We start from the raw sequence: 14465 nt of genomic DNA, 5'->3' as shown, positions 1-14465 counted from the left end.
ATAACAGCTTTCAAGAGATTCGATGTCTTTCTTTAAATTTATACTGTTTTTAAGTTCTTTTATGTATAACATTTCAGAAATAAGTCTTTTATTATAGTTGATTTCATGATCTATATTTTTCTTTATTCACAAGAGTCGATAAAGGGAACGTTATGGTAGCAATGGAGGAAAAATATTACATAAATAAGTTAGAAAATTTGCTAAATAATACTAATACTTACATAAAAATTAATAGTAACCCAGCATTAAAAATAGAAAGAGATTTAAATATCATTATAAAAAAATGGCTAAAAAAGGATTTTATTACCAAAACGGAATACTATTATATTTGCATTCGAGTGATAGCCTCTTGCCCAAAGCATACGGTTTGCCTAAAATCCTCTAGCTCTTATTTTTAATGAAATAAATCGCAGGATTGAGAATCTTATCTTAAAAAGGGTCTTCATGATAGTAAAGATAAAAATAACAAATTTGTTGCAATTCCATATGTGGAATCCATCTCCGAAGAAATATCAGCTAATATTAAAAAATCGGATGTAAATGTAGGATATCGTGTCTTGAAAAATCTAAACATTTGGATTAAAACACATAAAGACAAGAATGATGACTCCAGCAATTCAAATATTGTATATAAAATCAATTGCAGAGACTGTGACGCAACTTATATTGGACAAACAAAAAGACAATTACGTACCAGACTTAACAAACATAAAAACAATTTTAAATTAGACTCTGCAAGACATTCGGTGATTTCTGAACATATTTTAAATAATAAGCACACTTTTGACTGGGAAGGGACTGAAATATTAGATCATGAAATCAACTATAATAAAAGACTTATTTCTGAAATGTTATACATAAAAGAACATAAAAACAGTATAAATTTAAAGAAAGACATCGAATCTCTTGAAAGCTGTTATTTTGACATTTTAGAAGAATTATCTGACACACCTTTTTAATAAAAAATAAACAAATTAACCTTTAACTATTGACAACACTATTGACTATATAAACAGGCTATGACATAATAATGACACATATTATTCCTTGATATTGCTGAGTCGCAACAACCAACACATAACATCAATATGTAAGTTATTACTAATTTATATTTTTCGGAGTGTTCTTTATTGGAATCTTTTTAATATATCTATTTTGTGGGAAAAAAAGGGCTTGAATTAATGGAACTCATCTCGTGAAGATGCCGGAACAGACCGTTCGCGCTGTCCAACGACCAATTTGGACTCCGTGCATTTAATTGAGAGATGGTCTTAAACATAAGACAGCTAAGAATAATTGTTTCAACCATTGTTATTAAATCGAATGATAATCCATAAAGTTTTGTCTTTACATAGCGAGATTATGTTTAAATTTCTTTATTACATTTTATAATTTTATACTTGCGGTTGATTGTATTGATAAAGACCTAGTAAGGTCGAAACGTCTACTTTTATATTATAAATAAAAATTTTTAATTATTCTTACATCTAAATCATTTCGGCTCGTATATTTGGCCTACTTTTCATGTTTTATTAATTTTAAATTTTACGCGAGCGTTGATTTGTATTTTTATTATCTTAATAATTATTTTTTTATAGTCAAATATTTATTTATATTAATAAATAAAGATAATTTTATAATTTAATAATAATTACGAGTTGCAACATAAACTTTTTATAATCCCTAGAATAGACATTTTACTATTATACAAATTTTTTTTTGAGTTAGTCAAAATGAGAGACTATAAAAAGTTCATGTTGCAACGTGCAATTATTATTAAATTATAAAATTATCTTTACATTATTTAAGTCTGCGGTGATATAGAACGTAATTTTTTATTTACATTTGCATTTTCTAACAATAGTTTAAAAAAAATAATTTAAAAAATGTTATAGAGCACAGACTTTAAAATAAGCATCAAATTTCGAGCATTATTTCGTAAGCATCAAATTTCGAGTATTATTTCGATATGATGTAATGTCGATGATTTTGACGTCAATTAGACATCGATTTGATGCGTCATTTCTCGCTAGGAAAATGCTTGCATTTTACAATATTTTGATATAAAGTTCAAAATATCTTGTAAAATATTAAATTTTCGGTAATCTTATCTTAATATTTTCATGTGTGGAATAATGAGACCAATCAATTAGTATAAAGAAAATACATAGTTGTTTTTAAAAAAATCTACGCAGCTGCATGTTGCAAATTATATACTTTTTTAAAAAATAATTCGGGAAAAGCTATAAGAATATATAATGAAAAATAGTAATTTCCATTTAAGAAATTGAAAATGACCTTTACGTGATCTTCAAATGACTATTTAAAATCAAACCAATAGTATCATTTTATGTCCTCTTGGAAACCATAAAAAATTGTTATATGAAATATTTTTTGAAAAAATTCCTTTTTGAGATAATTCATCGCGTGATTGTTCGAAATGGCTTATTCTGTATATTTCGCATATAATATAGAAAACAGGACATAAAAAAAGATAATGTAAAAAACATTTATATAAATATTATATAAATGAGCATAAATGTTTTTAACGAAATTGTGCAAAAGTACCAATTATTGTAATTTTTATTGACTCTTTCACATATGTCCGTGGGTATAAATATCCATTTTTCTGTCCATAAAAACATTACAGTAATCTCTTAGCCGTTACAAGAAAAGTAGTGTGGCTGTATATTTACATTAGTTCAATTACAATGTTGATTACACTTAGGAGTGCTATTATATTTATCTATATTACATATGTATAATCGCACCGATATAATATATAGATCGCAAATTATCAAAAGGTCAAACACATGGCAGTGTCGTCGTAATTATATTTCACAGAGACATACGGCTCTCGAAAATACGAGTTGGCAATCGTACATCTCATAAGATTATTAAATCGAGAGGCTATAGTAAAATAAGGCAGTACGCAAACCGTATATAATTATAATTAATATAAATTTTATCCACATAGCAAAGACTTTTGTACAACTGACGGATTTATTAAATTCCGTAAATCTTTCCGAGCAATATTACATTATTGAACGCATTTGTGGCACACGAAGAGAAAGTTTCATTTTGTAATTCGATCTTGGAAATAACCAAGTTTTTCGTGTCAGTTTTACTCTGAATTTTTCGCTACAATTTGATGCGCAGTGATGATCAAAACGTATTAAAAACATTGATTTGCTTGGTAAATTATAGTCTTTACACTCGGACGTGTTTCGCTCTTATTTACATTAGATATTATCGTATATAGATCACGTCATACACAAAAAAATGCAAAATATAATTGTGCAGTATATATAATTGTAGTACAACCGGACGTCATGGAATTTTTAGCCGTCACTTATAGTCCAAGTAGCAAACTAACGTTATTAAACATTAAAACAACATCATTTTGATGTTTAATGACGCTTAATCAGTTTACTATCTGGGAGGTTATACCTCGATGTTCTTTTAAATCAGTAATACAACTTGTACACCAAACTTACATTGAAGAGTTTATTTCCCCAAATTGCTTTAAATATGTTTATCAAAAGAAACGGAGAAAGTATGTAAACTTAACTCTTTTATCATCATGCATATTTTTTTAAATTTTTTATCAATGTATAAATATACCAATATTGCATTATGACAATTTTAACAGCTACGGGGCATCGAACATTCTTTCTCGTTATATTTTAAGAGATTTTCGAATATAAAGGCTCTTTGTATTTTGTTTCGGACGGAAAAATAGTTCTGACATATTTTTAACATTTGAAGTTGTTTTAGGTACCTGTTTATTGGCAGGTTTTAACATTGGAAATTAGACATATAAAATTATTACAGAATATTTCCTAAGTATAATATAACAAATTTAAGAATATATTCCTTAACTTATTTTATAAAGAAATTTGTTTTCAAAATATAAAATATCAAATATATCTGATATATCGAGATAGAACGCCATTTTTAAATTGTAAAAGATAACATTCTGCAACTTCTAGGTTTTTAGTATAGGGCTAAAATTTAGCTGTTAAAAATGTAAAGAGATCGGTTTGCAATAAAGGTGGTTCACTTCACATGGAATGCTGCATATAATATATATGATAGTTTATGGAGAAATAAGCTCTTGCGAGAATTGTACATTTATACAATTGTTTTCACGATTACTTTTTCAAATTCATCGATAATATACCGAAATGTGATTGCAAGCTTTTGGCACGATAACTGATTTATTCCGATTTATGTATCGATACGATGGCATATGCGGTTACATATTTACAAGATTCGGAATACGCTGGTTGGACAAAGAATCTCGTTTTTCATTCTACATAAAAAGAACATTATATTACATTATTTTTTCACCGTAATGGTGTTGGTCAAGCGATTAAACTATCCCTTAGTTCTTTTTTTACAAGTAAATATACAGTATTTACAGGAATTTGAAAGAAGGAATGTAACGATATAATCGCTCGTAAGAAATATAGATGGATCGGATATAAGATATAAATTATTATTTTGGTTACGTTTAGCTGTCGAATCACTATAGATTACTTTATGATGAGACAATTGTAATTAGTAATTATTTATCAGTAATACTTAAGATTACAAAAATTGTCATTGATTATGGTAAGAAATATTTAAATACGACTAAAAATTGTTAAGACTTTTTCCTAATATTTATAATATTAAAAAAATTGTGATTCTTTTTATAAACTAAAAAAATAATTGTAAAAATAAAACATATTCGATTTATAATAACAACTTGAAATATATAAAATCGGCTATTAGAGCTCAACTTCGTAAGCTCCCTTTATCCCCCTGGAGTAATCTTATATCTCAAATACGAGATTCTTTCTAAACAAGTTAATTGCTAAGCAAAATTTCGTGCCTCGCGCACATGTATAAGGCAGCAAAAATAAAATCTCGCTGTCTTCGCGCACAAACGTCCGCGTTGGATTCTAATAGTCGATCTTATATTTCAAGTTGTTATTTTAATATAGGAGAGCCATACAGTATCGTTGTTAATATTAGATTATAGTTGAGAGAAATGATACACGAATGTATTAAAATATTATATAAACGATAAACCTATATAAAAGAAGAAAAAATTGACAATAAAAGCAGAAGTGTGTAAATCATATAACTTTATTAGGATAAAAAGTTAATAAAAAAGAATATGCAAACGATATTGCGCTAAAAGATGGAATATGCAGTTTTGCAACATTTATGAGATTACAAATATATGATGAGCATACGTACACAGAAAATCAGTAATTCATTCAAATACAAGCTAACAGATTATTAATTATAGGTAAGTCTGATTTATGAAATAATAAAAGCGCGACGCGAGGTATGGCAGACTATATAATATCGCATTTTAAAAATAAAATTGATCTTAAATTGAATTTTGCATACAAAGGACGGTTGCGGAATAGATTTCTTGCGAATAATTAAATTAAATTAGCTTAATTAGAGATTATTGGCTCTTATGATAAAATTTGACATCTTATGAATCTAATAAAATTGATATTTCAACGATTATGATGCGAAACGGAGAATTATACGATGATTGACATACTTGTTCATTACTTGAATAAACTTAAGAAGAAAAATTGAAAATCTAAAAATAAAAAATAAAACGAGTTAACTTGCGCATTAATTTAACGTGCTTAACGTATTATTGCGATATTTTAATTTGTGTTACGTGATCCATATATTCTTTAACGAGATTGTTCGCAATCTCGATGAGAATATCGGATCAGGTTGACAAATCAAGTTAATGGGACGATTCACGGACCGGAAATGTCGAGTTTAGCAAATTATTTCGACGATTTTGTACTAGATGTAACGTAGACATGCTATCTGTGCGTGTCGCGCACTTATTAATAAAATATAGAAATTATGACATATAGACTTCACGTGCACATATGTGTTACATTATTATTGGAACGTATTTTTCTAAAACAGTCATTCTTATTTTACTAGGAAATGTGTGATATATACATATACATACATATATGTATATACATACATATGTATATTATACGCGGAATGTCCAGTAATAATTAGCCTTTCGTGTGCAGGTAGAGTGGGTTAAACCAAATAAAAAAGTCCTTTACCATTTTACGATCTTTGTAATATTTAATGAGAAATTAATTGAAAAAGATCGACCAATCCGCGCGACGTTGGGAGGAGCGTTCTACAAATAGCCAATAGCGAACGAAGTGTAACGCTGGAGTCACGCGTGCCTAGAAACTGCGTAAAAATGGGATTGGTCGATTTTTTAAAATTAATTTCTCAATAACACTACTTTACAAAAAAATAATTTTTTTCATGATTTTAAATCAGATATAAAGTGTTTCTACATTTTTGGATGCTGAAACCATGCCACAAGCTAATTTTCACTAGCACAAGTTTTCTGAAATAATTGAGGTTTAATATGAAAAAAATGGCTTTTTCAGTACCCAAAAATCTATAAAAAACACTTTGTCCGGTTTAAAATAATCTTTGGCTATAAACTAGTGTAATTATTGCAAAGATCGCAAAACAGTAAAGGATTTTTCTAAGTTAAACACGCTCTCTTACACGAAAAGTGCGGCGATTATTACCGCGGATACCCTGTATACATATATATATATATTTTTAAATATGTTTTAATCTTCATTAGTAGATTATTACAGATTTTGTATATACATACAACTGTTGCGCGCATTATGTAGGCATTCGCCGCTCATGCCATCGTCATAGAACACATGAGGGGTGGAGGGGTACATAGATATAAAGGGACAACATTAGAAACGACTATCTGTGAAAAGAATATTATTCATCTTAAATAGCACAGCCGCTTTGCTAAACCCGCGTTTTTCACATTCGCGTCAGTGGCTCGTGAGAAATTACAGTATCGTCGTCAGTTAACTTAACTTCCTTTATATACAGCGGAACAAAGTATGACTAATCAACATCACGAGTCAACATCGTGTACTTATGATAGGGGTGTGTTCCTCGGCTGAGTCGACAATAAATTCGTACAGCGAACTTTGTATGTAAAATAACAACGGCATTCCTTCTTAACGGATGTATTTCTCGTTAATTGTACCGGTATATTCGACTATCTAACGTGATGAGATTTACAGGGAATTCCGTAGAAATGTCTTAAGAGAAGAATATCTGTACGACGTATATATTTCGTATTCATGCTCGAACCGTGTAGCAACAGGTTACATCATGTAATCGATTGGCACGTATAGATCGATCGGAGCAAATTTTGTGGCATTTATAGACTCTCGTTTTTTGAGTTAAATGCACTTGCAAAATTTAAAGAATTGAGCAATTTTTTGTCGTATCATCTATCAGTATTTTTATTCAAGATATAATTATATTTTTTAATAAGAGACGTGTAAAACTTATATTTCATACTCGTGAGAATCGATGTTTTAAATCTCGTACACGGACCAGCCGTGTTAAAATTAATCATTTAATGTAATTGTGAATTTTTAGAAAAAATTAATTTTTTCTTCTTTTGTTCATAACAATGAAATAAATTTCCGTAGATTTCGGGAAAAGTCTCACGATATTTTCTCAGCCGTTCTCGCAAATTTTTTTATTCCGTTGTTGCTAACATAAGTTCGAGCATAAATTAATACGCGTAGGGAATTTCTCGTCGTGTATATCCTAGCACACAAGATTTATAAATATTAACAGCCCAAGTTAGCACGTTACGTCATCCACGTCTACTCGCACGTAATCCACGTAAAGCACATATCGTGCAATTTAATATATATGATATAATTTGCGTTTCTGCTCGTATTTACCATCGATCCTTCATCAGCGGTATATGTCAAAATCACTTTGATATTATTTTTCTCGTGAAATATTCCAGGTCAACAGATAAATACATTAAATAATTATCACAATTTATGATTGCATTTATTTGCATCAATAAATTTGTCATGTAAAAAAATTCGTTATATAATGTTTAGCAAAGAAAGCATAAATGTGACATTACGATTAAATTTTGTTTCCTTTTTTTGTTTGATTTAAAAATAAATATAAAATAAAACGTAAGCGCGCATGGAATCTAGTATGTTGAAACTTACTATGTGTTTATTTTCAGTTACTAGGGATAGAATCAAGTTGAATATATAGAATGTCCCAGACTTACCGGATTAACTGTTAATGAAAGATTCCTGGGATCATGATTCTTTCTAGTAAAAATGTCGAGACACCAATAATTTTTGAGTTATAAGCAATTGAAAATAAAGGGTTTCACTCAAACTAAGCTTTAGGGAAATAAAATATTAACAAAACCACATTCTTCAGTTAATTTCAGATAGAATTTACGTTAATAGAATTTAGTTATAAAGGTACATGATAGTAAAAATTGGGAACATCCATAAAATGATGGTCTTTCTCTCGACATTTTCGATCAGGTAAAATTATTTCCACATGATCCCAGGAATCATTAACGGGTGATCCAGAAAGTCTAGGACGTCCTGTATCCTTAAAAATCTAATAATCAATTTCATTTTTCAGGATTCAATTAATACTCATAAGAAACAGATGCAAACAAATTTGAACTTGTTCGAAACAGATTCACATACAATTAATTGTTCGAAACAGATGCAAACAAATTCAAACTTGTAAGATATTTGCGATTTGTTCTCTATTGCTGCACTAATGAACTAGTGTAGACTAGATGCAATAAATTAAAGTGAGACAAGTATATTTTGTTTCACTCTAACTTACTGCACCAGTTGTGCACTAGTTCACCAGTGCGGCAATAAAGAACAAACACTTGATTCCATCAGTTACCATAGTGACAAATAACAGCGATTATAGGGTAGATCGAAGGATCGAGGAAGGTCTTTCGAATGACGTGTTTTCCGACGTGTTTCCTGACGTGCGTGCGATATAGACACAGGTGTACGACGGACACCTGGCCCGTCGATGATGGAGGGATGGAATGTGCCAGTTTATAGGATCAATATGCTTCATCAAGTTGGTACGATAGATCCATTTCCATCGTTTTAACGAGAGCGATTGGAACAAGGGAAAGATTATTGTTATACTCTTGCGTGTATGGCTGCCGCTCATTCCCCCGTTACGGCGAAAGGTTGTTGGGTTGTTCAAGGTTTTGTGCGGTGAAGTCGAATTTCTCTCTCGTTCACCGCGCCCCCACGACGATGTTACGTCGATCGACTTTAATGGCTTCGACATATTGTAACTTTGCGGACCTGGCGAGGGTGTTTGCCCTGTCTTTTCTCATATATAAACGCGCGAAACGTATCGACTTCTTCCGTCTCCGAGCGAAATTCCGCAGTCGACCGTGTCCCTCGAATTCTACCACGGTCGAACGATCTCGCGAGTTACATTTAAGGGTCGATTGCATCTATCGGTTAACCCCGGGTGTTCGTTTTCTTGTGTATATATACTTAGTAGGATCGAGTTTCGCTGGAAAATAATTGATTAATAGCAAATAGTGATGATTGATATTGATGTAACCAATTTGACGATTAACTATATATATCGATAGAGGTTCAATTAACAAACTCTGATTAAACAAAACTTTCTCTGGTTTCCTTATTTTAACTCTCTACGATCCTCAACTTTATAAGTTGTTATGGATGGAAAGCGAAAATGTAGTTAACCGCGATTAAACGACGATACTCGATGTTGATGTAATCGGCCCCGAGGCGTTTCGAGAGAGATCGAATTGCAAGTACCAGGCGTAGGATGACGATCTTATTGTTTGTTCTAGGAGTATCGATTCTCGGTGGAATCGAGTCAGCGTTGCTTTTAAGTGTCACTTGTGATTGCTTGTTGACTCGGGTTGAGAGGTGCGGATACTCCAGAACAAGTCGTTTTTCGATTCGAGAATATCCATTTTGTACAATCAAATAATTCAGTCATACTTATCATTTAAGACACTTATATATTAAATTTATATAAGAATACAATGTAGTGTTTGCTATATTTTTAACAATTTGGAATTAATTAAAAATATATATTTTAAAATTTTAAATTATTATATGTATACAGGTGTTTTTAAATAAATGCAAAAAACTTTAGGAAATTATTTTTTGTCAAAAATTAAAGAAAGTTTTTCATATAAGAAAGTATATGTATTTCTCCCTATATTCATCTTTGAGGAGTTATTTTTCTTTCAAAGGGAGAAATAAAAATTAAGTTTTTAATTTTTTTTCTCAAATTTTTTGAACAAATTGAAAAAATTAAATTTGGTGGATATTTTCTAATAGAAAAAGAATATTAATATTTTTATAATCTTCCTGTATTGTTATAAGAGGATGAGATTAACAATCTCTATCAATTTTTTATTAGAATTTTTATACTGGAACATGATAATCTAAAAATATACATTAGAAAGCTTGATTCTTTTAGAAATTTTTTTCCTTTTTTTTCGTAAAATCAAGTTTTCCAAAAAAAATAAAAATTTAATTTTTATTTTTCCTTTGAAGAAATAAGATCACAATTCCTCCAGGGAAGGATAAAAGAGCATGAAAAATCTCCTAAAATTTATCGCACTTATTTAGAAACATCCTGTATATTTAATATTTTAATTTTTTAAAATACAGCAAAAACTACATATTTTATCGAAAATTTTGTACGAGAAAATTTGAAAAGTTTTTGGAGTGTTTTACAAATTAGAGAATTGTTCGATATGAGAGACCAAATCACCTCATCTAAATGTATTAGAAAAGTGCTAGTTTGTGTAAGTTTTGAAAACGAAGATGCCTATCCTTTTCGCAATTCTTGCGCGAAATATTTTAGTAGACGATTTCTCGGAAAGAAGTAGATACGTTTCGCAGACAGCGAAAAGTCGAGATGAAATATCGAGATGTTCCGCTTCGATGATGAAGACAAACGTTACTTCGGACGTTTCGTGACGATATCATGCTGTCGAAAAACCTCGCGACGGCCAGCGTCCTCTCGTCGATGTTGTCTGATTTAACGAGAGAAATTGATTTTAATTAATAAAAATGCGTATACGGCAAGCTATTATAAATTCTACTCAGATTAATATAATTCATTAAAGTTTTAAGCAATGTAACTTTTGAATCACATATATGTATATAGAAATTATTTCTTAAGATAATAAAATTCTATAAACAAAATTCAATAAAATGTTATAAATAACCGCACCCGGGAGTATATTTATAAAATTTATTTACAAAACTCGTCATTACTTTTGAAGACTACTCTAACTTTATTTACGATAAGAAGTCTATCTAACAAAATTAATTAACGCGCGGCGGATAAGAATGAACTTCGAAAACAATCAATTTCTCTCATTATCCGACATATAATCAAGACGTTAATCGATTGGACGGTACCGAAGGAGTTAGGACGAGAATCGTCGCGTGCAATTGCGAAGTTTCTCGGATGTTTACAAGTCGAAGGATGATTTGAGCAGTACGAAGGTAACGTTATCAGCGAATTTGATTATTGTCGAAGAATCGTAATGATAACGAGCGCATCGAGGTATTTTTCTTGTTTTGCCTCGATCGTGAAAATTCTTCGGAGAAATCCAATGTTTTCTCTTCATCAGAAGGTAGGTCCAATTGGTCCGCTCGCCCAAGCTTCCAGTCCGCTCTCAATCGAGAACCTTTTATAATTCGATCAACGTAACCGGTTAGCATCTATAAAGACAAGATGCTAGACTGCCGTGGGGGCACGCGATTGTCAATGCCACTTTGCTTTTTGCGCGAATATATCCGCGCGCAAATTTTGCGCGAAGCAGATCCCCAGAATCTGAAAAAAGCAAGAATACTTCGTTCATTTCTTATAGCTACGGAAACAAAATTGTTCTTAGCACTTTCACAGAATATTCAATGTTTTAAACATGTGTTTTTTTATGTTTTTTTTTCGATTTACTTTTCTATAATAGAACAAAATATGTTTCTCTTATCATATATATTGGCGAAGAAAATGTCCACCGCGGTAAGAGAGGCGCTACTGAAGCAAAACAAATATGGTCGCTGTGAATATACAATAACAATAGTTTAAAGTGTATTTAAATAATAAAAAAAATTTTTTAACGAAAAAGAGATGTTATTGCGGCTAGATACACTCTATGATTATATAAAAGCTACGCCTTCATCAAGGAATATAATCGAAAACCAGAATGTTATATGTATAAATTCCGGCATGATTATTATATGTACGGTGTAACTATGAAAAGTAAAAAAAAAATAGATTTATATTCTTTATATGTGTATTTAGGTTAGATCTACAAATAAGTGCCTTGACATCAGAACTTCAAAATGTGATCACTGGCACATTATTAATTAATTTTTCAAATAATAATAAGATATAATATTAGATGTACATTCGCGGCGGCCATTTATGATAGATCATGCGACTACCACTATATTGTCGTATTGAATTTTTAAGCCCTGAATACATAGAATAAGTCATAAGTATGTTTTTTATAAGCGCGTGTTTCTAGATAAAAGGTGTGAACAAATGTTCCTATGAACTTATGAACATTAGATCGAAAATGCTTTATTATCGAAATAACGAGCACAAATAAATATTAATAAGTAATGACTTTAGTTGAAAGTTTCAGATGAGTATATTTTCCTTTTTTCAAATAAAAATATATTTTCTACACGTTGCAGTAAATTTATAAATCAATACTAATAAAATGCTCGATTGAATTGCCTCGAGCAATTGACTTGATTGTAGGTTAGGTTAGATTTTGTCTCTTATTGTACAGTATCTACATTAAAACTCAAATCTTTTTCGTTTTTTTGGATCGTAATAAAAAATGTGTGTTAATGAATAAATATTATTCCAAAATCAAAATACTAAAGACATCGCGAAAAGAAAGAATCCAAACATTTTTGGTCTCATAGAAATACTCATAGAATATTTGTTCATACTTTATATTCAGGAACACGAAGTTTTAAAAAATATTTTTGACTTACTTTGTATATAATCTTGGAAATCTTATAAATAATAAAATATTCTTCTATAAATTTTCGTGGAATAGAAAATAAAATGTTTCAATTATCTATTTTATTTATAAAATTATACTATTTTCATATGTTCGATGAAAAAAGCCATTGACATAAATGAATATAAAGCATTGAATTATATCTGTGAAAATGATAAATGTGTAGTATCTACATATTTAGCTACAGTTTACATAAAAAATATATATGTAAAAGAATTGATATATTTTTTAATTGAAAGTAAGTTGCTCAATTTACATACATTTAGTTGCTATTATTTAGTACTTGTAGTTATTATTCGTGCTTATATAATATAATTAGATACATATATACATACACACATATATAATTAAGAATATCTGAATAATTAGATAACATACATTATACTGACAATGAGAGATAAAATTAATTAAATCTATCGTAATATACAACGAACGATATCAACATGCTTTGGTATTTACTCGGCACATACACAATAATAACGAGAATTTTGCATCGTAAATAAGCAGTAATTTAAAATCCTTTAATGAAATTTTAGAAGGTTCAATATATTACGTTGAGAAATGCACTCTCCTAGCTACGTATTACTGTGTATCTCGCATCTACTTTACGTCTTCTCGCGTGTAACGCGTTACGAACGAGATAGGTAACAGTCAACGTCGCAAGCTAGAGATAAAGTCTCACCTTATTTCCTCTAGGGCATGCAACGGCTCTAATAATGCTCTTCATAGCAGGCCGCATCGGCGAATATACTACGAGAAACGTGCTAAAATGTGATTTTAACACTTTGAATCAATGAGGACAATCTCTCTCTCGACCGACATAGAATATGCATCCGAATCGCAAATTGAATATTAAGCAAGTTGTAAAATTTAAGTTTTCCATTATTGAGCAGAAATTCAAAAGAATCTCGATTATTTTCGAATATTCTAAAGAAATATATTTAAATAGAAAAAAATTTTTCAAGACAATATTCTATGACCCGGAATTGTCATTTTTTTCTTAACATCCCAATATTTTGTCAAAATTTTTATGTCACTGTTTAGTTGAGTCGAGTGTAAAATGGATTCAAAGTGTTAATTATTCGCGGAGCGAGCCGACGGATTTTGGTACGTACTCTCGTTGAAAGTTCACCGATGCGTGTCGAAGGTTAGCTTGAAGTTTGTACTTATATTAATATATATTTTACCGGCTTATGTGTACCTGAGCAAATGCAGTACCAACCACACCGCTGGCAATCGCGAGGAGATTACGCTCCATCCACTCTTCGCCGGCCTGTATGCAACCTTTTTCGTAAATCACTTTGGCGACCTCAAAGTTCTGAAAAAAGAAAAGAGAAACGGCTACTTGGCTTACCGTTGCTTACTGTTGCCCCCCCGGTATGCTATTATTATTGGTTGGTTAGGTCCAGGACAATTCGATGACGTTATAGTTTCCGTGAAGGTTTCCGTAGAGAAAGTGAAAGGATAACTTCGCCGTGTTCTTTATGTAACTCCCAAC

The 14465-nt window shown here is 30.6% G+C and overlaps 1 protein-coding gene across 2 annotated transcripts in view; it reads right to left on the bottom strand.

The window, feature by feature from the left end:
• Window positions 1-10464: 10464 nt before the first annotated feature.
• The window catches only part of Tsp26A (Tetraspanin 26A), a 39490-nt gene continuing 35489 nt past the window's right edge, over window positions 10465-14465 (bottom strand). Inside the window, exons 7-8 of one of the 2 annotated variants that reach the window (XM_029317601.2) lie at window positions 14169-14285; window positions 10465-11760 (exon numbers count right to left, since the gene is read on the bottom strand). In XM_029317601.2, the coding sequence (XP_029173434.2) occupies window positions 11692-11760; window positions 14169-14285 (186 nt within the window). In that variant the 3' untranslated portion in view covers window positions 10465-11691. The remainder of the gene's footprint in view (window positions 11761-14168; window positions 14286-14465) is intronic. The other variant, XM_085489478.1, reaches the window with a different exon arrangement.

The sequence above is a fragment of the Nylanderia fulva genome, unplaced genomic scaffold (genome assembly GCF_048542155.1).
Source record: "Nylanderia fulva isolate GAGA-0341 unplaced genomic scaffold, ASM4854215v1 Scaffold85, whole genome shotgun sequence".
NCBI classification, from domain to species: domain Eukaryota; kingdom Metazoa; phylum Arthropoda; class Insecta; order Hymenoptera; family Formicidae; genus Nylanderia; species Nylanderia fulva.
This window is presented reverse-complemented; position numbering and strand designations above follow the sequence as displayed.